This window comes from Acanthisitta chloris, unplaced genomic scaffold, assembly GCF_000695815.1.
Source record: "Acanthisitta chloris isolate BGI_N310 unplaced genomic scaffold, ASM69581v1 scaffold44271, whole genome shotgun sequence".
NCBI classification, from domain to species: domain Eukaryota; kingdom Metazoa; phylum Chordata; class Aves; order Passeriformes; family Acanthisittidae; genus Acanthisitta; species Acanthisitta chloris.
In genome coordinates this window covers 189-27,521 of record NW_008658571.1, presented here as the reverse complement: position 1 = coordinate 27,521, position 27,333 = coordinate 189, and the positions used below count along the sequence as shown (strand labels likewise).

Genomic DNA, 27,333 nt, shown 5'->3' with positions numbered 1-27,333 from the left:
AAAAGTTCTGTGGAAGCTGCATTTTATTTGAAAATCCACCCATTTTTGCTAACATACATTTTAATATTTTAAACAAAAATAGAATCTGCAGAGACAATGCAGCAAGTATGCTTAATTCATGTACAGAATTGCTTTCATATCACTGACTATCCTTCTGAAGGCCCCACTCCACCCAGAAGTTATGATGTATTTACACAAAGCACCGATCAACAGTGCGACTAATTCTCCGTGAACTAAATACCCACTAGACATATGTAAGGAAGCTACTTCCCCTTTTTGACTTTTTAAAAGGTACATGACCAGAGACATGGCACTAGCCAAATGAAATGGCTTCCCCCCCACCCAACACACACCTCCTTTTGTTTATTTTTACAGAAGAGAAGGAAAGTCTTAAAGTGAAAGCAATTCCTCACATTCATTTTGGAAAGGCCTTATAATGTCAAATGTAAAAATAATGACATGCCAAGCACAAAGCAATAAAGTTCCTTCCCAATGCACTAATGCTGAATTAAAAATGTAGTGCTTCTTCTAGTCAGTTAACTGTTCCCTTGCAAAATCCTAGGCACAGAATTGACTATAAGGATTAATGCATTTTACAGCTCTTCCCTAATTCCCATATATACTGAGAATTCATTAGATTCAGACCTTTAAAGTATTTAGTGCTCTGTATGTCAGCTGAAAAGCATTCTGAATCAGATTCATTCTTTGTGGATAAAAATCAGACATACTGTATACATCCATACTCATTTTCATAGGAGGTTTTTTTGATACAATATTAATGTTAAATTGATAATCATAAATAAATACAAACAATAATACATAAGGAATGTCTACTGCAAACTGAATATATAATTTTTTAAAAAAGTTAATTTCCATTACTGCTGTGCCTACATTTGTGAGGACTGAAGAAAAGGTAACTGCAGAATTATGAGTTAGGATTCGACCCTCCCCTGCCCAGAGTCTTCTTTCGAGTTACGGTAAAGGACACATCTCCCCTCCAGACAGCATTTCCAAACACCAATCTCAATTTCCAGAACAAAGGCTTCTCTTTGTACGTTACCGAACATGGATATTATTAGAAGCTGAAAGTATCGATGTGTTAGTCATCAGGAAAAAAAATAGATCTTGGTCTTAATTCATGGCAATTCTTGGCTCTGTATTGTATCCCGATGTCTTCTTAGGGAGGTGTCCCGGCTTCCTTCATTGGTCTTTGTCATTTCACTGCATCGCTTAATGGAAGAGGAGAGTTGAGAGACTGAAGTTCAGTTTTTCCTGGAAGTGGGGATTTACTGCTGAGCACATCATCTTTTTGGAACTGTTCCTTTCTCTTCCATCTAACACAGTTACATAAACTGAATCTGGAAAGATGAAAAACCCTTGGGTTAACATCCAACAGAAGTAGGACTTCACTATAAACCTGTTTTCTTCAAAAATTTCCATTGTTCTGATGCCCAAGCTACCACACGGTTGGAGTTTTGAACAGAAATAAACTGTACAAAATCGGGGCCAGGAAACAACCGAAAGCCATCAGGATGTTTTTCCAACTACACCAGCCTTTGGAACATCTCTGCATTAACAAGAAAACCCCCATGTGATCCATGCAATGTTGTCACCAGTGGCAGAGTAACGCAGATCAACAGCATTATGATGAGAACCGAAGGTCATTTTTTTCATGCTGAACCAGAGGAAGTGCACAAAGAAAAGCAGATACAGTGTGCAATAAGCCTACTCTGTCTTTATGCAATGAATTCCTGAATTTTTTTCATATTTTCACTCCTGTTAGTATTTAATTCCCACCTGACTCTGACTGATAAAGTGGCAGAGTAACGCAGATCAACAGCATTATGATGAGAACCGAAGGTCATTTTTTTCATGCTGAACCAGAGGAAGTGCACAAAGAAAAGCAGATACAGTGTGCAATAAGCCTACTCTGTCTTTATGCAATGAATTCCTGAATTTTTTTCATATTTTCACTCCTGTTAGTATTTAATTCCCACCTGACTCTGACTGATAAAACACAACTCCTAACTACACCAGCCTTTGGAACATCTCTGCATTAACAAGAAAACCCCCATGTGATCCATGCAATGTTGTCACCAGTGGCAGAGTAACGCAGATCAACAACATTATGATGAGAACCGAAGGTAATTTTTTTCATGCTGAACCAGAGGAAGTGCACAAAGAAAAGCAGATACAGTGTGCAATAAGCCTACTCTGTCTTTATGCAATGAATTCCTGAATTTTTTTCATATTTTCACTCCTGTTAGTATTTAATTCCCACCTGACTCTGACTGATAAAAAAGAACACAACTCCTCCAGTCACATCTGTACCAAAATTTACCTCTCACACAAGTATCTCCTCCTGCATGAAGTGAACTCTTTGGTCAAGCGACTGGGGAAGCACATGAGCAGCCTGCCAGCAGTGTTGGATCTTTGCTGCTAACTGTGAACTCTAAATATTTTCCTGATGAAATGGTAAACAGCAGGTAGCATTAGCTCCTTCCTCTTAACTGCAGCAAGCACCACATGAGCTGGCTCCCACAGGTCAGAGGGGAACTAGCAAACTTCATTTCCAATGGACTGAAGCAAAGAGACTTAATTGGCCTTTCCACCACTGCAGTTAAATACACGGAGTTTCCAAGTCGCTTCCACAATGCTTCCAACTCAACAACTTGGTTTTATTTTCTTCGGAAACAGTTCTAGCCATGTTAATAAAACTTGAATTAGAACTTCAATTTTGTTCCATATCACAAAAAAACAGCATCTCCCCAGAATAATGGACAATACCTAAGTTGTTCTACAAGAAATCCTGGAGAGAGAGCTCTGCAAAGGGATCCTTTCCTGAGGCTCTGTGAGGACTCTGACTGGAAGGGCTGGATGCTGCAGACAGCTAGTAGGAAAGACGACAGAGAAAGGGAAAGAAAAAGAAAACAAGGTCTCAGAATGACAGAATATGAAAGCTGAACGTGTAATGAAAGGACAAGGGGAGGTTAACTTGGCAGAAATCAACCATTAAAACAAGGTGTTTGGTCATATGGAAAAGAAAGCCTCTTCAATGGTTGGTGTAATGCAGAAACAAGCTAGACGTGACCCTCCAGAAAGGAAATGCCAATGCCATTTGCCAAACAAGCAGATAACCTCAGTTCCACACCAGCTTTCCTCAAAAGAAGGTACAAAACATTAAGCCTGACTCCTGGGAAACAGGTTAGTCCTCTCCCTGCTGAAGTGGGAAAACTACAGATTGTCAGGGAGAGATGTGGCCAGGATCTGGCTAGAGCTTGGCTGCTTTCCAGATGCCTTCTCCAGGGAAATAGGTCTCAGCATCTTTTCCTGTCAAAATAAGATGCATATAAAAAGAGGCCGGAACCTAGAAGGAGAACAAGGGATATATTCTGTGAGGAGGATAAAGGAAAAAAAGGAAAAAATAGATGAGAGTTTTGCCAACTGCTGCCATTCAGGTGAGAACTGAAGACTGCAACCAAGAGTCTGTAACAAGAATCACATCCTGCAGCCACATAGCTAAAGCACCACACTACAAACTCAGCTATATAAAGCACATGACTTACAAGTGGGAAATACTGGCATTCCAGCACTGCTGTTGGAAGGGACCAATGCTCTGCGGGCTGTGCTTGCAGGAGTATCTGCTGTTCGTTGATTTATTTTTCCTTCTTTGTCAGTACTTTCCCAGGTATAAATGGTGCCTTATTAAATCCTATTTGCCCTCCTGCTGGCAGAACATGCATGTTTTCACAGTCACCAGTGAGTCAGCATCCTCCAGTTCAGGTTCCAACACTTGAACAGTTTGTTCAGAACTGAGTCACTAATCACCAGTGCACAGCTCCACTTCATAGCCATTGCAAAAAACACTGCAAGAGCACCTATTGCCTTTGGACACCTGCAAACCTATGCATGACAGGGAATGTACTTAGGGGAATACTTGCAAAGCACTCATTGCACATTTAAATTTTTAACATCCATGTCTATCTCAGAAACTATCTGAGGAGAAGTTTTTTCAGGATAAGATGATCTGGATTGGGATCTTCATCTCCATCCCAGAATCCCAACGGGGCACTCTGATCCGGTCCCCATTAACAGATTATGGAAGAGTCATGAGACAGAATGAGAAATGCTTAAGGAGCAGTTTCAGGATGTCAGAACCTCCACTCTTAAACCTGTTTTTTCCCAGCCCAGAGCCATTGCCCAATACACCCCACCACTCTCCAGGTTTTCAGCCAGACTCAACAGGGTCCTAACTTCATTGAGGCATGCCTGCTGCCACCTGATTTCAGGAGACATTCTTCCTCTTCATGGTCAAATGCCTTGAAGTCACATATTAAAACTCTTGTTAAACTGGGCTGGCAAATCTCCGACTGAGATCAAGTCCAAAGTCTCTGTTTGAAAGCAGTGTGGAAGACTGGTGGGTTAAAGTAATTTGTGCAACATCAGCATGTTAACCACAAACGGGAAATTTCAGGAAGCCTGTTCAGGTTAAAATCTGGGTCAAAAAACTGACAATGCTACCTCCTAGATGCCACGGTCAAATTCAGACAAGACAGAGCATCTTACAGTAACTACATACTTTAACAAGATTCCTCTATTTACTAAAAAGGAGGCCTAAAAAAAGATGTGGAAAGTATAATTAGTTTCCTACATTGCACCTCTCCAGATCACTGTTTATAAACACAACTGCAAACCAGGACTACCTTAGCAGTTTCTAAGGAGAAGCACTTAAAACATCAGTACTGGCCACCAGTTTCTCTAGTGCTAACACACCTGGAACTGTAGATTTAATGCCCTCATTACTCAGTGCTTGTGAGATCTGAAACACAGCACACTGTGCTACTGAAGACAGCTTATCTCACCTCCAACATCAGTCACCACTTCGCATTGCCACCAACAGCAACAAAACTCCACAGAGTCACAGTAAGACCAAAGAACCCATCCATAAGTGAGTGCTGGGATGATTCCCATCATTAGCTGGATTCTGGTTTCTCATGAAACAAGTCTGTCAAGCTGTTTTAGCACATACTCCAGGATTAATGTGCCAAAGCAAGCACCTGGAAAGACTACCTTCTGGTGCAAGTGTGTCCTGAACTTCATACCCTGTTCTTATAGTTTCAAACACTACCTCACAAAAAACACCCCCGACAAAAAACAAACAAGACCCAAACAAAAACAAAACATCCCCCCCAACCACTATCCACAAACTTACTCATTTGCAGCTGTACTTAGCCTTCACCACCTTGGTGATCACTCCTCCTACTTCCCCTATCCAATTCAGTGAGGTCACAACTGCAGCGTTACAATTCACACAGATTCTGGCAGTAGGCTGAGCGATTTCTTTGTTCTATTTTAAATCTTGAATTTTTACCCAGCTGCTTCCCCTCCTAAGGCTCTGTCTCCCAAGGGCACCCACACCAGAACATGTGATGTGTAAAGGCACAGCACTGATTTGCCATGATTGTGCCACTTTCTATTAGCCAACAGGATACCATTTCTGGTGGAGCACAGACGCACTGCGGCTGCACAGTGTGACACTGAGGCCTTGTGAGGGGCAGATACACTTCAGCCACTGTACATCACTCAGATCTGCCTTGTCTAAAGCACTCTGTTTGCTGCACTGCATCACATCTGCCATCATCAGACCATTGGTTCAGCCTGCCCCTTACTCAGACACATACACACACTCCCTCCACTGCCAGCTAAAGATTGATCAAACATCTCCAACCATTCTCACTGTCCTGGGTAGCACAACACAACAGTTCACAGTGAGCAAATCCTGCTACTTTATCATGATGAATACTCTTTCTTTCTTTCTCAAGCAGGAAATACTGACCCTAACGCAAGATAAGTGACTCCAAAGATAAAAGGTACACACCTTTTAAACCTATGAATGTCTTCTGCGTCTAGATTTCCCCAGAAAGGCTATTCTGGTCTCATTCTTAATTAATTCATATTATTCTGCCCTTAAAACCAAGCTACTATTGCTTTTGACAGCAACATTTAGGAATGAAGTTGCAAGCATGTAAAGAGAACACTTGGAAGAGAAGCAGAACATGTATGTCTAGAGATGGGAAAAGTATATTTATTAAGACAAATCCTTAATAGTACCAAGTTATGAACAACACTGGGATATGCCTATTTTTCCAGTCTGTATACAAGGTAGGAGGAGTTCCAAACACACTACAACTTGGTGATACAATTTTTGGCAACAGCTTCGTATCTATCATCATGCTTTCAAGTACCTTCAGGTTTCTTTACTGTAGACAACAACTAAAGATCTATCAGCAGACTAGAGGTGATACAATCCAGTGCTTTAAAAGTAAATATGAAAAACAATTTCATTTCTGGCAGTGATGACACCATGGACAAAACTATTATTTGACTAAGGGTGTGGGCAGTTTGAACTGTGTGCCTTTCAGACAACCATTACTCATTGTTTAAAATTTGTTTACTTACTCCAAACCCACACATTTTTCTTTATTTATTTTTGTATTTCTATTTCTGGCACAACAGGAGCATTAACTAAACTTAAACTGACAAACACACTCTCAGAAGAGCCTCAAGACTAAGCATACAGTAAATTTAGTGTGATAACATTGTAACTCCTCTCTGTGGCTATACATTAATAAATGCCACCTCTGCCATGCCTGGGGAAGCTCTCACATACAGCCTTTGTTCCATTTCAATTGCTTCACTGATGTCAGACTTCTGAGAACTCAACACCTGCCAGCACCACACTGTGTATCTCAGGGAAAACCCTGCTTGGTCACACAGCACATGCTGATTCAAAGGGTGTGTTTTTCATCAAACTAATTCTCACAGGAGCCAAACATGTTGTCAGGTAAGCAGAATAAATATAGCTCCACACACCTCACTTGTGACTAATTCCTTCTCCTGTTATGACAGCCAGCTGGGATTCACCCTAGGCCAAGCCCTGCAATGTCAAATGAAGCAGAAAGACTCACTGGGCTATTCAGAGCCACCTACCTGTTCATAACTGAATCAGGCAGGTAGGCACAATTTTTTTAAGTATCATTTCAAAATTAATTTTTTTGTATGTAGAAACACTCTTATCCTTGAGGATCCTTTCACTTGGTCTCTAAGAACTGTCATAAACATTATTTTTCCTCTTAAAATAGTATAAAACCCATGTGAAAGACACTAAATCAATTAAATGATAGTGAATGTGCAAAACAGCTCTCAGAAGTCCAAGACAAAGCCAACTGAGAACTGCATTTCTAGCTAAAGAAATCTAGCAGTGTCCATTTCAGATAAAGCATTTAAAAAACACTTAAAAAATCTATTCACAAGGCTGTATTTTAAGGAAGACAGTGGGGACACTGCCTGCTGGCAGCACACAGCAGAGCCTCTCTTGTTAAAAGATCAGATTGAGGCACTGGAAAAGATTTAAGATTCTCTTTCCTTCCAGCTTACTGCTGAATTCTCTTCCTGCCACACACTAGTCCCAAACTCCCAACCTATACCTAAGTAAAGTTATAACTGAATGCTGTTAAACAGTCACCTGCAGAGACAGAGCTCTTTATAGTAAGATCAAAATACATACACATTATATTGCATTTTTCTAATAGAATCATGATATACAGTGTGAACTTGGAAAAAGAAATGTTTGATGGGTAAGTAAAACCACACTTAACACTAGAGTTCTAATCTGCAGCTAAACTTGGCTCTGCCTCTAACTACAGTTCACAAACACAAAAGTCTTATCTCAAAATTTTCTGAATATAGTATGAAGGTGTTCAAGGTTGTCCATCCCCTCTTCCCCCTACTATTTTTCCAAAATGTTTTTCATACTGTAAAAATCCCCTCTCTTTACATGGCTATTGGGTTAAAAACAGTGAGTTCAGATAGAAACTTCCCAGTGACAGAAGTCTGTAAAACCAACAATAATAGCTAAGTATTTAACTCCAGTATTGATGAAATTAATTCTTCTCAATGTTCATCAGGGCAGCCCTTTGGCACACTCATCCCAGCACATTAGGTAATGCATCTAGACACAACATGTCCTGAGAAGCAGGTAAGCAGTTGATTTAAGGAACACTTCAGTTAAGGCAACACTTAGCAGGAAAAGGCCAGGTAGATCAGTATTGCTACTGCACATCTTCACTATACTGCAAATACTGTCTTCTGCAAAACCACAGAGGGATACAGAGACTGCTTGCAGTTAGTTAACACTAGATGAACATGCCCTGTGCCTCCCACTGAGGTGGTCAGGACAAGCAGTCAGGAGTTTGGGTTGATGTTTCACCAAGTTAGAGACCACATTCTTTTCAAACCCATCAAATGCAGTCATAGACCTAAAAGGCTACGCACACCCTGTTTGGCCCCTGCAAATGCTGCAACACAAGTGTGCAGCTCACAACCTGGTCACACTTCAAAGTATTAGACTATAAAGGAACAGAGGAAAGAAAAGTGACACAAAGGCTTGGAAAAAGCTGTAACAGTACAATCTCACAAATGCACACTCTGAGGTAAAACAGCGCAGAACGTGACTGTGGGGGGAAAAGCCCCTCTTCAGCAAAGAGCACAGACATCAGCTTTTCTGATTCTTTCACTAATGTGCTGTCACATTCCCAGAAAAACAATACCTTAAAATGCTACTCTCTTTGCATTGCGAAAAACAATACCTTAAAATGCTACTCTTCGCATTGTAACACAAACCTGCTGCTGCCAGCCTGGAGACAAGGAGCTAGGAATTCAACCTTCCATGAACCCCTGAGCTTGTACAGTACATTTGCCCAACACAAGAAAATACTGAAATATTTTTAAAGAAACTGCCCCATGTGTAACTCGTTCCCAGCACCAATAATTTGAATGTACACACCTGTGCTCCCGGTACAGGCCCAAAAGGGTTTGGTGGTCTCATGACTGGCTGACTGTATATTAAAGTCGGCTGTGTCATTACTGGAATGCCTCCCATCTGTGACGGCTGGAAAAAATCCACACAGGATCAAATCACACACAGCATTAATACACTGAAAGTATTTAAGGTAAGAAATATGACAGGTGAACAGTCTTGGTCACACTTGAGATATGCAATCATCATGTGAGATCTTTCTACAATATTCTGCAAATAGAGGTTACTAGAAAGGAACATTTTAGAGCCTTTTCAAGGAATTCTCTCAATAACAACTGAGCCCATTCAATCTCTTGCTGCAAAGATCTGAGGTACTAAAACACTCATTTAAGCACATTTGTGCTGGTCCTCCTGCTCCCAAAACAGAGGTCTGACAGCACTTCCCCAACTGCCTCTGAAAGCATAGGCACAGCTTACAGAGAGCAATGCAGAGTTCAGGAATAACTGAAAACTGTATGTGCAATTAATGTTAAGTCATTATGCAATCAATGTCAAAGTGTTACTGACACTCCAGCTGAGCCAAATGATGAGTTTAACAAGTATTAATGGCCTTACAAGTCAGGTTATACTTAACACAGATGCCCATCTCTGGCACAGCTTTTGGCACTCGCCTCAGGCTTGGGTTGACAGCCAACAGCAGTACTACTGAAGCAATTCCCATTCCAAGCAGCTCTTCCCTGACTAATCCTGGTGGTGATGGTACTTCTCCTATCATGCCAAACAGTTGTTTGGGCAAGCACAGGGTGCACCTGTTCAAGAAACTGACCCTGATGAAAACTCCTACAAAAACATAAGTTAAAAACACCTGCTGGCCCAAGAAAGACACAGGAACCAGCCAGGGAATGCCCAGGCACAGTGCCATGGCACTAATGAAACTGCCTGTCCCAGCATGACTGCTCCAAGGGAAAAGCCTGCCCCTTAGAAATGGTCATCCTCAGGACTGTGGTCCCTACTGCTGCCTTTAGGAAAAGCTAAACACGAGGGTTGTAAATGGACCAACATTTCAGAGATTCCTCATGGTAAATGTCCTGAGTAAAGTCTGAATGAGCCAGGACATTTTTCAGGAAGTGTTACAGAGCTCATGGTCATTCCATAGTGGCCTATCTCACCCACCTGCTCAGATATTGCACACATGTAAACAAGCAGCAGCAACTCTGAGTAACAGAGCTATGTCTCCTTAATTCCAGTTTCCGATTCACATTGGCATTTAAGTGCCATGATGAAAGCTGTTTGACAGAACATGCAAGATTACTTCCTATATACTACATGTTGCCTTCCCCTTGTTACCTTCAGCTGCTGAATCAAAACAACCACGAAAACACTGCTGGTACCATCAGTGCAAAGTTGTGCAGCTCAAGTTTGAATCAACACTAGTGGCAGTTTAACCACAACAACTTTTAACAGGAATACAGGAGTTCATGAATGGCTAATGAGGACCATGATACTCGCTCAAAAGACCCTCAACACCACAGCTGGACACTTCTGCCATTCACTTACTGAGCATATACAAGTTGTAAGTCATTAATCTAATTTAGTTACATGATGAAACATTTAGCTTATTTTCTCTCTCTTATCTGTGAGTAAATTAATAGAATAACTGTTCTAAGGAGGTTTTCTTGCCTTTATTCACCCAGCAAAGCTGTGCTGCACCTTCTTTATTGGAATAAAGGGTTAATTGCATAAAATTTCAGAAGTATTTTAAAATTTGAGGAAAGAACAATAACTTGAACAACCTTGCAGAGCAACAAGCAGCAAGGCTGGGTTTGTCTCAAAAGCCTTGTGGTACTGGTGCATCACTAAGATTCAATTTTCAACCAACACCACACCACATGGCAGTGTCACAAACTCCCAGGTCTGTAGCATTAATAATTACAGATACTTGTTCTAATCTCAGCAGAAGATATTTATGGAAGATTTCACCTCACCAAATAAAACATTCCTGTTGTGAAAGCAGCTGTTTATACTCACGCTAAGCTTATTTCTATGATACACTTATTTCTACACCAATCAATTCCACCAAGAATAGACACTGTCTTAATTTTCACAGAATCACAGAATGGTTTGGGTTGGAAAGGACCTTAAAGATCATCTAGTTCCATTTTAAGCAGTTTATTAAAAAAACCAAGTGAAGTAGGAAAGGGAAGACTTAATTTCAGATAAACACCACTGAAGTAGTTCAAAAAAACAGAACTTGATTTGGTGAAGAACAAGCAAATGGGAGATGAAATTCAGTCTTCAGTAAAATAGTTCAGAAAAACAACTGCTCCCAAACTGTAAGCAATCAAACGTTATACAACATCTGAGGGCTTTGAGAAGTAGGAATTCCACTCACCATCACGTAGCCCATCATTCCTGTTGGCGTTGTGGCAGGATATGCCATGACAGGGGGTGCCTGGTGTGAAAAACAGTGGTGAACTGAGAGAAGAGCTCAGCTGTGTACTGGCAATACATTGCTTTCTAAAGATCAACTGCAGCACTTAGCTTATTATCAACATAGCAAAGAATAAATAGGATTTCCAATCTGGTGTCAAGAGCGTATCCTAATTATTTCCAATGGAATACAACAACTAAGCCAAAGTTTCTAGGCCATCTTGGCAAATATCTATGCATTTGTTCTTAACCTGTTCGGATTCTGGCTGCCTGAACTAAACTGCAAGCTGCCATTCTCTCAGCATCCTGTTTGGATAATGCAGCATGAATCAGAGAAGTTTGAGAGAAAATATTCATGATGCAGAAGCATTTTTTAAATCCTGTAACTGTATGCTTGTATTTCAGTATCAGAAGCAATGGTAGGCAAGGAGACTTAAAAGAGAATTTTAAAGACTGAAAAACCAAATTATCATTACTTTTGCTGACACTGCAGGAATCCTCTTCAGCCAAGATGTACAGGCTTTGGGGATTCTCTTACCATACTTCGATATAAATTAGACTCACAGGCATATCCACCTTGCATTCCCTTTCCCTCACCTGCTTCATACAGGGAATTTGAACAAGCTAAATGTGTTCTTAATACTTGGCAAATATGTTTTTATTACCCTTATACACTTACTGTACTTTCATGAAGGTACAGTACAATTGCTACCAACAGACAAAACTTGGGGTGAAGTTATGTTTTGTAAACAGCTTGGCAATATATACATAGAAAAACAGCTGATAACTCTTAGAAAGATAAATACAGACAGTTCTTCATCCTCTAACCACATTGTTTGTTCTACAGTTGATTATCCACTTTCTAAATCAGTGTTAACTCTTACAAGGACAAAAGCTGTTAGGTTTTTTGTTTCCGACTATAAATTGGTGTTTATCAATATTCAGATACTTTGTTGTCTACCCACTCTAACTCCTGTTAGCGTCTCCTTTTTGAAAAAAAACAGTCTAATTTTCATGCTATTGCTATGGGGATTTGTATTCATGACAAGACAAACACCATAAGCATTTCTTGGGACACAAACGTTATTGATACAGAAAGGAGGGAAATGATAAAAATATTAATCGTACTGGATTAATTAAAGCAGATAAATTAAATCATCAAGAATAGGACATCAGGAAAGCTGCTTCTGAGTTCAGTTCTAAGGTATCAGCTGCCTTTTCTTATATAGTAGAGCCACTGCCACTGGCATTTCAATTGCCATCAGAACAGATAAAGAATCATCTAGACTGTACTATCCATATATTTCACACAGTGGGAAAAGCTATCCTGAAAACTACTTTTTTTTTGTTTGCTTGTGTTCACACACCTACACAAACATGCTGACTAAATTCACTTTTGAGTGCTCAAGACGGACCTACCATCCTTTAGTTACAGAGTTACCCTGCAATAAAAACAGAATACAGGGAAAGACCAATATCACTGTTGACATCAAGAAAAAAGTCATTTGAAATAAAAGCCTGCATTCCTCAGACAGCAAGCACAGGTTATTGCTTGCCCTTTGTAAACTATCTGCATGGATTTTCTTTTTTCATATGAGCATTAATGACATATTGGTCTCTCCCCACTTATAAAAAAATGAAAAAAATCAAGATCTACTGTAAATGTGGATCAAGTGCCAAGTAAAACAGAAGCCCGTGAGATTTCATGCAGTTATTCAAACACAAATATTTTTGTCTTCATTCAAAATTCACTGAGTGCATTAAAGGCAGCACAGACACACATCCCAGCTCTCTGGCAGCAGATGGTACAGTTTAAAGCAAGGAAAAATAATCTTGGTATTTCCCATGCTATCATTCGAGTCAAGAGCCTGCACACCACCTATGAAGTTTGTGTATGCTAGGAAAAGCTTAATTTTCGGCACACCAAAGATTGTAAAATGAGAAATGTGTAAATAGCAAGAAGGTTATGAGGTTCTGCAACAGCAGTGGTTAATATCAGCATGCCAGTCGATTGCAAAAAGACTGTGGGTTGTTTCACTTACGTATTGTGGAAAATGCATGCCATTCTGTATTTCCCAGGGAGAACAATTACATAATGCAATAACACTGGATTAGAAGCAAATACTTACACAACAGAATATACACAGATAGCATTTTAGTTCACAAATACATTAAATGTTTACCCCAACACATTCTTGTAATTCAAGTCATTTACTGAGACAACATAGGCCTGTGATACTGTCATCGTTATTAGGTTTATCATTGGTTTGCATAGTCCATTTATTTGGTATATGCCTTTTTCTCCAAAGATTTTCAAAAGCATATTTATTCAGCAAGCAGCAGCAACTCCACAATAAATGGACCAGCAGAGGAAAACAAAGCTTTTTTTTCCCTCCCCTACATCATTTATGTTTCAAGGTATTTATGTTAATAGAACAGTTTCACAGGAGAAGTGTCTCAACAGTATCTCTAAATAATAAAAGCTGTTAAACAGAATGACTTATCACAAGAAGATGCATATACAAGACATGAGTTATTAAACAGATTCAAGCACGCAGGTAAACTGAAACCACCAGTCATTAGAGCAGGTGAGTAGCTACTGCTTCTTCAATATCTATGCACCCTCTGGTAAGATCTACAAACATTTCTCCCTATATAAATGTAGTGAGTTGATAAGGGACACCTGGTAGAGGAAGAGGTAATGGATCCAGGGAGACAAGTTCTCTCTTTCCAAATCCACAATGCTGCATTATTACACTGTGGATTCAACCTGCCCCAGCCAGTTTGAGTCAAATATAATAAATCCTTGGGGAAGGTTCATTACCTGTTCTGTCCATGGTTCACCAATGACCTGGAGAACAGGTCACTGGTGAATGGCTGAGTAGGATTCACATGCAAAAATGTTCTGTGAGCATGGTGAAAACTACACCTGTAAGCTCTTAACATGTAATTAAGAGCCCTTGCACTACATGCTATCCCAAAATCCTTGCCAATACTACCTGCTACCATAGACATGATGAAGGTGATCACCAAAACTGACACGGGTTAAAAACAACTGCACACACCAGGACAGGAGAGCAGTAGTTAGGTACACTAAAAGCTATAGCCCACATCGCTGCACAGATGCCCCTGCAAGTATCACCAGGGCCTGTTCTCACCCCCAGAACAGGCTGGGTTGTATCACATATATGTGATGTATGAGTGCACCTGATGGACTTATTTCGCATTTCTACTTTTCTAGACTGCAAAGTGCCACACCCTGGAGTTCACAGTTTTATGCCATAAACTCATAGAATGGTTTGGCTTGAAAGAGACTTCAAAGATCATCTCATTCCCACCCTTCTGTCCTGAGTACAGACACCTTCCACTAGGTTGCTCAAACCACTATCCAGCCTGGCCTTGCACACTTCCAGGGATGGAACATTCACAGCTTCTCTAGGCAACCTGTGCCAGTACCTCACCACCCTCACACTAAAGAATTACTTCAGAAAATCTGATCTAAACCAGCCTTCTATCAGTTTAAAGCCATTCCTCCTTGTCCTGTCACTACATGTGCTTGAAAAGTCTGTTGAGTGAAACACAAAGGCTACTGTCTCACCATCAGAGAGGCTGTTCAAACACTGAAGTTTATGCTAAACCTGCACACGTCACATCACAAACTATTTACTAGAATCACACAGCCAAGAAAAACAAATCCAATACGTACACATCTCCAACTGACCACTTCCTCAATTTTCTATTATCCTTTTACTGCAACTACAGATTACTTTCAATTTTATCCACTATACATCACCCTGCACACCTAAGTTGCAGGGAACTCACTATTTTAAATGAGTATTTGCTTACCAACGTTGGAGCGTTCCATGCAGTTGTAGGTGCAATCTTGGGTTGCCAGTTGGAACCACCTGTTAGTTTCTTTTCACCTGGCTGAGTCCAGTTTACATCACTTCAAATAAATTTTTTTAAGAATTGTTAGAAAACATTGGACTTCCTTAAAAATATTCAGGCAAACACCATTTCCACTTGGGAATGAAGCTTCTTTTATTAGTGAAGCACATTTAGTAAAGGAGTTGATAAAAAGTCTCAGTTTGGCTTGGAAAAGTAAGGTAAGATGTTTAGCATGAGTCCCCTCAGTTGTATTTAATCTCAGTCAAGTTCCCCAGTATAGGTAAGTTAAGCATATCTGACTTGCCTTGGGTCAAGATAGTTTAGTTAGGAACAACTGCATATTAGATTTCTGAAAGATTTCAGAGTTGGCACAGATGGTCCCAATAAGCCTGAAATCTGCTAATCACATTTCTTAACTTTGCTACTAGAGCAGATGTTTACTACTCTCCAACACTCCAATTCCCTGCTTCAAAATTCACTTGTCTAAAGGTCAATCTCTAGTTGGAGGTTGCAGTTTCACAATCTTTAATACACACTCATATCACCCAAAATGTCTAAGATGTGCTAAGATTACCTACAGCAACTACAAAGCATTTTGATGAACTCGTTTCTTCAATATACATAAAGTATGAAAGTTTTTTCAGAGACAGGACACCTTGCCTGCTGCTATCATTGTCACTGCCACACAGCCTACAGTCACCCTTCAACAGCTCCCAACAATTCATTGCACCTTGTATGAGAAGTACAATCCCAAATGTGCTCTGAAGGTTAACATGATGTTGCTACGCACAAGTCTCATCATGAACATTCGTAAAAATGTACTCTCATGACAAACAAAATGCTCAACTTCTGATTAAGCATACTCACTTTTTAGTAGTTCCATTTCCAATGCCCAAATCTGTCACAAAGAACAAAGAGATACTAGTGAAATTCTATTCATTTAAAGAACTGAGTATTTACACGCTACTGGGTTCATACTTACTGCCTACAAGATTGGCTAAAGATGAATCCAGATCATCTGACACTAATTTATTAGGCGGTACTTTGGCAACTGGAAGACTCTGATTTTGAGAGGCCACTGTTGGTTTTAGGAGACCACCTAGTTCATCAAAGCCTTGGAAAGAGAAACACAAATTAAGTGATTCGAATCACAAAGCCTCCCACAAATGTTGCGACATTCAACTGAATAGACAGCAAGGTTGGAACAATGGCTAAAACACAAAATATAAACTAGTGATGATACCCTATACGAGAAGGACGAAACTTATCATGCCTCTTGATAAAAGAGATATGTACTATGGAAAGAAGATTGCACTTCAGTAGTTTAACCTATGTGACATCAATTTTGCATGAAATGGGTTTACAGTGACTGCAAAGCAATTAAAATGTAAAACAAAATAAAAAATATCTAAAGCATTTCAGTAATATAAAACCATATATGTAGCTGCTTTTAGCAAATCACTGGTTTACAAAAAGAAAAAATCCAATGTCAAGAGTATAATGTCAAAATATCAGAAAATGTTTACTTTCCAGATGCTCAAAAGAACAAAATGATCACTATGACTGATTGCAATCCAAATTAACTGTTTTGATAGCCGATCATTTTCTGAAGGAATCTTAATGTCTAAAGAGTAGGCAAAGAAGTGCCAAAAAACATGTTGCACAGACACAAAGATATACATTTACCTCTTCCAACCACACTTCACAAATACAGACAATTTCAGCTGACAGCACATAAGAATGAAGGCTGAACACTGTGTGAAGTTTTAACGCACAAAATATTGAAGTGAAGGAAATCAGCATAAATATTTCAGCAGGCTGCATTTAGCAATAGTGTGTAAGGCAAAATTATTTGAATAATGCTGTTAATGACCTTTTAAAGTCACCTTTCTTCTCTTCAGCTGAAACACTGTCCAGCAGTATAAGTAAATACAAATTAGAAGATTTATATCTCAAGAATAAAATAAGTTATAGGACATACATCACTTATTTTAGCAAGTGTCTTACCACCAGAATCTGGGACAACATTAGAAGATTTGTTTCCAAACACAGACTCAAAGTCAACATTAAGGCCAGCTGATGGCTGTGGTTGAGCAACAGGAGATGGGGTGAACCCTGTGGGGAAAAAAGGAAGAAGTTGAATGCTTTTCTGTAGCATTTTCCACAAATCCACCTTCTTTATGCAAGACAAGCCAAACAAATATGAGACTACTTCAGTACTGAAGAAAGAGACTAGGAATACCTCAAAGGTCCAGATTATACCCTGACACTGAGCAGTTTATTTGGTCTTTATTTCAAGTTACTCCTCCAAAGCAAGGTTTTGTCTCAAAAACTGGATGGACAGGACACAAGAGACACTCCTCCACAACTGCTAAATCTCTGGGCTAACTATTCACATCTTCCTCATTCTTTTACCATATATTTACAATAAAACTAATCACCACACTTCCCCAGGGAAAGATGCTGGCTAGGTCTAGAATCTGTTTCACGCTTACCTGCCTGAAGATTATTATCTCCGTATTTTATATTAGTGGAGCAGTTCTTAGATACAACTGGAGTAAGATCCAAACCATCCCAAGGTGCCTGACTAGAAATGCCGTCGATTAGACACTCTTAACGTTAATAACTTCTGTAGTGCTTATTTAGTTATTTTTGGACTTTTGGTTTTGCAGTTGACCTTGCTTTGCATGTAAATTTCCAGGCATAATGCCAAGATATGGGGAATTACAGGCAAGTTTCAGCTCCGATTCCTATCTGAACTCACTCCATTTGTCTCCTATGAATCTGTAGTGCTCTACAAATACACAGTATTTCCAACATTGTGAAAATTTACTGCAGTATGAAGCATTACGTATGATGTTCAGCAGCATTAAGTTGACAGTTCAGTAATATGCAAGTGAATACTGATTTGTTTCCAGGACATTTTTAATGTTACATATGAGCACGCACAAGCATGTGCATGTACATCACCTTGATATTCAGGCAATGACAGAAGCAATTATTACTTTATATGAAAAATGCCAAAAAAAGATGCAATGCCATCCCGAAAACTAGCTCTCCTGGTTTCTAGCAAAAAATATGGTAACATAGAAATAAAATACTTCAGCAGTAAAAGACAGGAGTGGGTAGAACTGGCAAAGAATATTTCTTGAATTTCATTTGCTTGCTGTGACAGCACTGCATGTCGGTCTTGCTGTTTTCCTGAAGTAAAAACATTTCACCTATAAAGTTAGTAACTACAGGATGCCATCCTTGAACATAAACTTCACAGACAAAAAACCCAAATTTTGATTCTGTTCCTTTCTATTTGTCTTAAAGGAACATAAAACTCAAAAGCATCCGTCACTAAGAATTTAGACAGCATAGTTTTCATTAAAAACAAATCAGAGTAAACAGCAAACAGCAAAACATGGGAAGCAGTAATGTGGGGAAAGATACGGAGCAAATAATCAACAAACCAAAATGAGTATCTTTAGCACACATGTATGATCAAGTTGTAACAAGCCATTTCAGAGACTCTGAATTTTGGGTCGGAATTCCTTTTAATGGGATGTCCTGCAACTCTTAAAACCTTGCCTGTACTCATAGAAAACCTAACTTACAATAGCTCACCTTTTTCTTTAGCAAACAGCCTTAACTGAAACAAGCTGAGGAGTTTGCTGCTCCCACATTTTAGGAAGTTTCAAGCTTTATGAAGCTAACAGGATGAGACCAGCTCTGAGACAAAACAATACAGAGGACTCCTTTGAATTAGCCTCTGAAAAAGATCAAATCCTACTCCTGGTATCACCCACTAGCCCAGGGCATTTTGTTTAACATGGATGTTTCGAAAAGTGCAAAGGTCAGTACTTTTAATGGAACTTCTTCGAGAGAATAAACCAGCAAGACTTGACAGAAACTAGTCATTCTGCTCTTTGGATATGGAACAAAGGGAACAGTCATTTGTTATATTTAACCTTTGGTTAAATGACTCCAACTCATTTTTATTCAGAGATGTTAAAACAAAATGGGACTTTATGGTGCTTTTAAGGACTAACCATTCCACAAACCATTTACTGAAGGTATTCCAAAACCTTGCATTGCAGCAACGTTGACACACCCTGTTCCATCTGATTTAGAGAGATGATCACCTCTCACAGCCCACAGCCTGTTTAGCAACTGCCAGGACAGTGCTCCAGAACCAGCATCTGTACTGGATTACTACACCAACATTACGCTGTTGCACAAATGATTAGCCAGTAATTCAAGGCAGCAGACACCTCCTTCTCCTGTTCTTTTGCAAAGTTTAGTACTAGTTTAGTACACCTTTTAAGAGTAATATATTAACAAAATGGTCATAAGCAGCACGAACATCCCAATCCCTTTATCTTAAAAACAATGAGGCAGAGCAAGACAAGAAGATACTCATAAATATGCATGCCTTTTCTGTGGTATGGAGCAACATGTAAACTACAAGAGATCCTGAAATGGGGAGATACTCATTTCATGTTTAGACTAAATAAGACTGAGTTTAGCACAAACTGATAATCTATGTACCTTTCATAACCATACTCTTGGCACAAGCACACGAATAATAGAGCTGCTACAACACACTTCTGTAGCCAACAACAAACCTACTAGTTCTAGGCACACAACACATTCAAACTTCTGCAGCTGCAGTAAGGCTGTATACCATTACCTACCTCCAAATAGACCAGCTACAGAAGAAGGCTCATTGCGGAAATGAGAAGCGTTAGGGTAAGCTTGAGGACCACAAAAAGAATCTGATAAGGTGTATCACACAAGAGAAAAAGCCAGGAAAGGAGAAGAGGCAGAGTTACAGAAAGAGAACCAAGATATACTATTTTATTTGCTATTCAAAACTTTAATTTCAGGTCAATCTACAATCCACATATACTCTAACAACATAGAACCAGTGGAATGAAACCAATACACATGAGACATACAGTAAGAAACAAAAGTTACATCATCTATAACACAGAAGGGGAAAGCACAGTTTCAAAGTAACAGCTATATTAGGATGAGTACATTTTCAGGTTTTTTTTTCCAACCAAATGCCATGTTTTACACCCTTGGAAGAAATGAGTGTAAAAGCTTCAAGGCATTTTTCTTATACCTGAAGTATAATGATACAGCCCAATAGTGGATTCATATTTGGTTGCCACAAAGGGATTTAGTTGAGTAAATGGATTGTAATGATCTAAAGAACCAGAAAGAATTAATTTTAAATCCACATTCACATTATCATAGCACCTTAACTGTGCTACAGCTAAAATGGCATTTGCATTTCACATATCAGTCTGTCCAGAGGCCATACTTTGGTTCTAGGTATATGCTTAGAGCATGAGACACTGGAAGGGAATGGAATGTATCGATGCCATTCATTTCCAGTGACTTCAGGGCTGTCTTGTGATAAATACTACACAGGCCAGCAAGTGCCACCAAAATCCATCAGGCTCTTTGTTCACACTGCTGCAACTTTCTGTATGTCTTCAGACACATTATACAGAGGAAAAACTCATCTGACTAAATAACCTTCCCACTGAAAAAAAGCCAGCTCCATTTCAAATAATGATCTGGCATTCACATGAACCATACAAATTTGATTAGAAGTATGGAAAAGACAGATTAGAAGCACAGGCCAGATTATTACAAAGTATTTGTATACTACTGCCTCAATCAACTAATCCTCCCCTGGGAACTGTAGAGAGAAGTTCACAGCAAGAGTTCTTCAGCTTGATCTTGCTTTCTCTTTCTGCTAAAGACAGATTAGCTAGGAAACTAGTTAGCTAAGGTGACAATATATAGGTGGTAGGAATATCTCTAAAAATATCCCTTTGTTTTATTTTTGTTAATGAGTCTGGATTCTTCTTTTATCAATTCTAGTGAGGTTCAACCTGCGCAAAAAACAGCCTATGGTGTACAATTGTCTTTAAACCTCAGCTTTGCTTAACAGAACTGACATGTAATTAATTGATTTTTAGTCTATGAAAGCTAACTGAATTCTTCATACTGAAAAGTAATCAAACTACTATCCAGCAGCACCAACAGAAATATTAGGAGGATTTCTAATGAGACAGCCATGCTGAACCACCTCCGAGGTAGACTGCAAACAATTTTTAATAGGCAAGTCATTAGTTTGTTGCCTTGCAGGTAAAAAGTCCAAGTAAATCATGCACCAAAATGTGCATGGCTTTTTCAGCTTTGCTAGCTTTGTTAGTGCCAGCACAAGTGTGGGGAAAAACAGTCACTAAAAAAAAAATTCAGATCAAGCTCCTATGTTTAAAAACATTTCAACTGAGGAAGAAAGTTTCTTTTCATTCTCAGACACACGTAATATTTTACCTTAAAATTCCCAAGCTTTGCATAAAACTGTACTCAAGCAACTGCTTTAACTATAACTTCCTTTACACTTGGTAGAATCCCATCTAGGCAGCCAAGCAAGGATTTTAACATGGCACAACTACTAAATCAAACTGACATAGCACAAAACCAGCCCCAAATGATCACCTTTTAATTACTGAATGGCCCCATAAACAATTTAGAAACCAATGTTAAAATTTTTAGAAAGTAGGAAATTAGCTTAAAACAGTACTTTACCAACAAACATTTCATGTGTGGGTGTCCTACTGGTGAAAGTAGATACATCAGAAGACACAGACAGATGAGCAGCATCATTAGTTTTTGTTAGGAAAGGATTTAGGTTTGGAATGGCATCATCAACACTATCAACAGTAGCAGAAAAAGGATCTGTCCAATTCCAGAGAGCAAGAGAAAGAAGAAAAGGGAGATGAATTTAGTTACATGCTGCTTCCTAGGGACAGAAGAGCAAGAGTTAAGAAGAGTCCAGGAGGTATAGTTTTCTCCAGACATCTCTAAGCTTGGGATCACCTAGCCAAATATTTACTTTTCAAATTATCCAGAATTACCTCTTCTCTACTCAAGGAAAATATTGCAGATATCAGCTACACAATTTTTTTTTGTTAAAAATTTAATAACACCTCGGTTTTATAAACTATACTTCTTCCTGAGTGCGTTTTATACTGAAAGTTTGCTTTCTCTCTTTTTTAATCTCCCTTTTTGTTTCTCTCAGTAACATCCTGACACTTGCAACAAAGTCTCCGAGCAGAGACTGCCTACCAGCACAACAGAACCCCAGGTGCTAAGTGAGCATTCAATGCAATACCGCCCTCAGGACAGCTTACAAAACCCAAACAAGAACAACAGAGCTGTACTTTTCCTTCTTCAAATTGTGTTCATGGGTTTCTCTGTTACTGAGCATCATGAAATTTTCAAGACCTATCAAGGCAGCACACAGGACAAAAGCACTTTCCTTACTACCTGGGGCAATCAGGAGTAAGAAGCTTGTTGTGGATATGTCATTACCCACAATGCAAGCAAACAAAAGTCTGCTCTGCTTTGAGGGACAATAGTCAGGGAGGCGTAATGAGGAAAACATTTCTTACTAAAAATCTGTCAGACCTTACTGGAATGAAGGAAACATGGCTCTACACAAGTGACTTCCCAAGGCATATAGGAGAGTTTCAGAGTTTCCAGATGATGGATGCAATTGCCAAGCTGAAATACTCTTGTACTTCAGGATGCAACAGATAAACACGATAGGAAAGACAGCGACAATACTTGTTGACAGAAGAACCTGTTGCTCAGCTGTGTGGTTTGAAAATCATGAATCCTTCATGAAAAACTCAAGTACTCACTAGGTGAGGTGAGCAAGGATTGCACATAACCCTGTTTGTTTCATCACAGTGCCTAGAACTGCAACTTACTCTTCTAGGCAAAGCCGCTAGAGAGATGTCTGAATAATAATTGTAGGAGATTATTTATGTACTCTAGTTCCTGGCCTTTTTTGTTTTCTTTTTTTTTTTTTTAAACCTGGTTAGGTCACCAATTTATCCACAACGCTTGTAAATACTACCACCATGCTGTGTGCAACAACTTTAAAGTGTAACATCTACCACCATGCTGTGTGCAACAACTTAAAAGTGTAAGTTATTTTCTCTTCTTGAATCTGACCTTCTGATTCTTAGCTATAAATCCCACACAGCTTGATAACATGTTCAGTCATGTGAAAGTCCTAAAGAAAACAAAGTTTTGAAACTACAACTGCATTATTTTCTGCAGGCTTAATGCACACTGATTTTCTGCAAGGTCAAGATCTTATTCAGCAAGACCTGACTTCTCTTCCAAATTCCTTGGCTACACAGCAAGGAGCAAAGTACCTTAAAAGACTGTTTTCTAAATCATCCAGTCAACAAAATGACATGTCCAACACTGAATAAAAGATAAGCAGAATAAGAAAATACAGTATTTGTAATATATAATAGCAGTACAAAACTTATACTGTCTTCTGTGTGTTTTAGACAGTAATGTAACCACCTAAAGGACTTGTGGACATGCCAATCAGCTAATCACCCGAAAGAGTCCTGGCTTTCAGGTACTCCTCAAAATTGTTCTCTGCTTTGAATGCTTTTCTAAAAGCTGTAGAGCAAACAGATCTAAAAAAATGGGGCAGATAATCCCTTCATCAGTTCCTCCTTGCTTTTTCTGTTGCTGCTTCACATTCTGATGATTCTACTGGTTCTCCTTATAACTGGAAAAAATCCAAAGAGATACTGTGGAAATGAATGTTTTGACCTGATACATTTGTTTTCCTTCTGAAGTTTAGGTACAAATTGATAGCTGGCAAATATACCAGACACAGCTGGAATGGACTCCAAATAATCCCAATAAACAGTGCAGATAAAACAATACGGCAGAAGTTAAGAAGGGCAAAAAGTGTCAAACCATTTTGTCTGAATCTACTGTCCACTGAAATTCTTTCACACAGGCACTCGTAAGGAAAATTACTACATACTGCTTTCTGTTCCCAACTCCCAGGGTTCTGTATGGAGTTTCCTGTGTTTTGATTAGTAAGACAATATAATGCAACTTTAGATTATCAAGATTTGCTCAGAAATGTAATGTGTTCTCAGACTCTTCATTCCTCTGCCTCATTCTAATTCTAGCCAGCATGTTCAGTCTTGTCTGAGCCTCAGAACTTGTCAATTCTAGTGACAAAGGTAACCGAAAATTAATTGGGTAATTTCTATCCTTTCATATTCATATTTTAAAAATTGCTGTCTCTCCTGACAGCAACACCTCAATGTTTCCAAAGCCCAATTTCATCCCTGAACACACATGGCATGTTTGTGTCCATGGAATCACCTGCATGCTATCATTAGGCAGTAATGATTCAAGTACATTTAAAAGAGTAACCTGAATTTTGCAAACTTCTACCTTTAAGTTATCCAGCTAGAAGAATTTTATCTGAGAGGACAACCACAAAGGTTTTTCAGTGGCACCTGTTATATTTGAAAAAGGTAAACTGAGAACATACAATCACAGAATTCATTCCCCAGGAGTTAAACCTTATCGGCTTTAACATTTTTGGAAGCATAAGACTAAAGGCATCAATCCAAACATAATGCTTCTGTAAAGATTTACTGATCTGTTACACACCTAGCAGCTTCTGCATAAAATTTTTAACAGTAACTGATTCAGTTGATTTGATACTCTCTTGAAAGTCACCATAAACACCAAATACAAACATCATCATGTCAGAAAATTACCTAAGGGAGGGATGCTGTGCAGTGGTTAGAGCACAGGACTGGAAATAGTTCAGGTTCCATTCTTGGCTCTGCCACTGACTTGCCATATGACTTCAGACAAGTCAGTTAATTGCTCAGATTTCCCCATCTGTAAAATGTGGAAAGCACTTCTTATCTACCTCACCTGTGTGAAGTGAGTGTTCAGGTCTGTAAAGCTGAAGAGCTGGGTTTTTTGATGAAAGATAACAAAAAAATGGTGATCCCAGAATTTTTGCCTAAAATTTTAGCAGACAATCCAAAATCTGCAGTTAATTAAGCCTTAAAAGTACTTAGGAATGTGTCAATAGTAAGCAGATATATGAATGACTATTAGTGATGACTCATACCACAAGTAACACAACATTGAACAAACAGACTGTCAGGCTCAATTTTCAGGTTAATAAAGAAACGCTAAATTGTGATGTGACCTTTGAGAGGAAGATAATTTCCCTTATCACTCACCCATGAAACAAGTAGGACATGCTGAAACAGAAGATATTTTGCAGAAAGCAACTGAGATGAGCCAAAACATCTTTGTAAACTCCAAGCCTCTTCAGTGCTGAAGTTTGTATGCCTAACTCCATACACTACTCGCTAACCTCCTTCTCAAATGCTGCTCTGCTCAGCAAAACTAAAAGGACAAGAAAACTACTCATATTTATTTCAGAAGCTACCACATATCAGTATTGCCTCTGTCACTCAAAACTCTTATTTCCCTGCAAACAAAGGTGAAAAGGTACACAAAACACAAAGTACACAGCAAGAAGTAAACAGGAGAGTAGAACATACATTATGAAGATGAATTAGATAACTGGAAAGATGTTAAGAATAGCTATAGCTCATAAAAAGAAATATGGAAGTAAAAATTTAGAACAGGATTGTTTCCAATGCCTACAAAACCTTCTGAAGCAGCAATTCCCAATTCTTCGCATCATAAAAGAAAGCATTTTTGCAAGCATCTCATTTAGAAAAAAATAACCTAGAAACAGCTGCATAGTTCAGGAACTTAATATTTTATTAACTGTCATTTATGCAGAGAAGTAAAAAACCTGAACCAACCATCTACTAGAGATTTTTAATCCTCCACTAGTACAACAAGCAGTAAAAGCAGGCAGTATCATACTACATACGAAGGATTCTGGAACACTGCAGAGCAGTCAAGATAAACAGCTTTGAGTAAACTATCAACACGCTCCAGCACTCAAACTAATCTTGAAGTAACATTCATGACTTTCTAGAACACTCTTGCTTGGCTCTTGGGTTTGAGGACTTGTCTGTACCGGTAAGATCACTTTGCATCCCATTTAGTCCATCTTAGCAACTGGGCAGAATGATATTTGGGTGTTCTGAAGCACATTTCAGAAGGAAGACTAAGTTTTGTCTCCTCACTTAAAAGATCCAACTACAGCCTTCTGCTAATTTGCCTTTGCAGTTAAATGAAATACAGCAGAGAATTTGTAATGAGGATCCTTGTTATTATTTCAGTAACTAACTCTGGCTTTTCTTTCTATGCATTGTCATCACAACTGCCTCCCTTCAGGCCTCATCCAAGTTCTGCTCTATCACCACCTGCAAATTTGATCTAACATTAGACAAAATTGAGGACATGCATTAAAAAAATTCTGCATTCAAGTTCCCGTGTGTGCAGCACAGGCTGCCTGGCAGACACCTTCACAGAACTGACTTTTCACGGCTGAGTTTCTGTAGCTTGCTACATGACTCTTGGATGATGGCAGTTATAAACCTGACAGAGCTGGTCATCAATTAAAATAACTTCACTAATAAAAACTCTCATATCAAAGTTACTTGGAATCACTACATGCTGCTATGTTATTTAAAACCATACCCAGATTTTACTTTTTCTGCTCCCTTCATACACTTGTAGCTTGTCTTTGTAAGATCTCTCTTTTCAAGGAAGAAACAGCCTCCAGACTAGGGGAAACATTTACAGGAACATGGCCATACAATTTGAACCTTAATCCAGCTGAGAACTCTTACCTCCCCAGGTACTTCCTACTTGTGGAGCAGCAGATATAGGATGTACAGACGGATGAAAAGTTGGCTGCAAATCAAGCAGATCATTTGGCAGCTTTGAAGTGCTACAAAGATAAATTAATAACTGTTTGAACTACATCACAGTTTTCAATATAGGCAAATGCTAAAGACTGTCAAGAGCAATGAAAGCTTTGTTACAAAATGGTTATTACAAAATGGATAGAACTAAGCCAAAATCAGAAATGCTGGTGAACATTGTATTTTCATTTGTGCAAAACAAAACTGAAAGAAAAAAGAAAAAAGGTAATTTAGCAACCTAAGTCATAGTCCAATACCACAGCTAATGCACATTACATTCAGCAATCTTCAGCAACTTCTCAAATCATCTCATGAAAGTCCTGCATCATGACAAAAGCAGACTGACAAAATGAACTCTAAGGGGCTGTACCACCAAAATGTTACATCTAAATTCCACAACTAACATCTTTCTACTGTAAACCACTGCTAAGAAACTGCCTTACATATATGAGCTATTAAAGAATTTTGGGAAAAGCA

General features: G+C 39.0%; 1 protein-coding gene across 1 annotated transcript; it reads right to left on the bottom strand.

Annotated features, from left to right (window-relative positions):
* Positions 1-26,882, bottom strand: LOC103812119 (phosphatidylinositol-binding clathrin assembly protein-like; the record flags this gene model as incomplete). The annotated part of the gene is made up of 9 exons (XM_009085126.1): positions 1-1,358; positions 8,846-8,950; positions 11,211-11,270; positions 15,095-15,194; positions 16,004-16,034; positions 16,119-16,250; positions 17,144-17,251; positions 21,737-21,886; positions 26,782-26,882. Coding segments are annotated over 9 exons (802 nt in total), but the record flags the coding sequence as incomplete, so codon positions are not given.
* Positions 26,883-27,333: the final 451 nt, after the last annotated feature.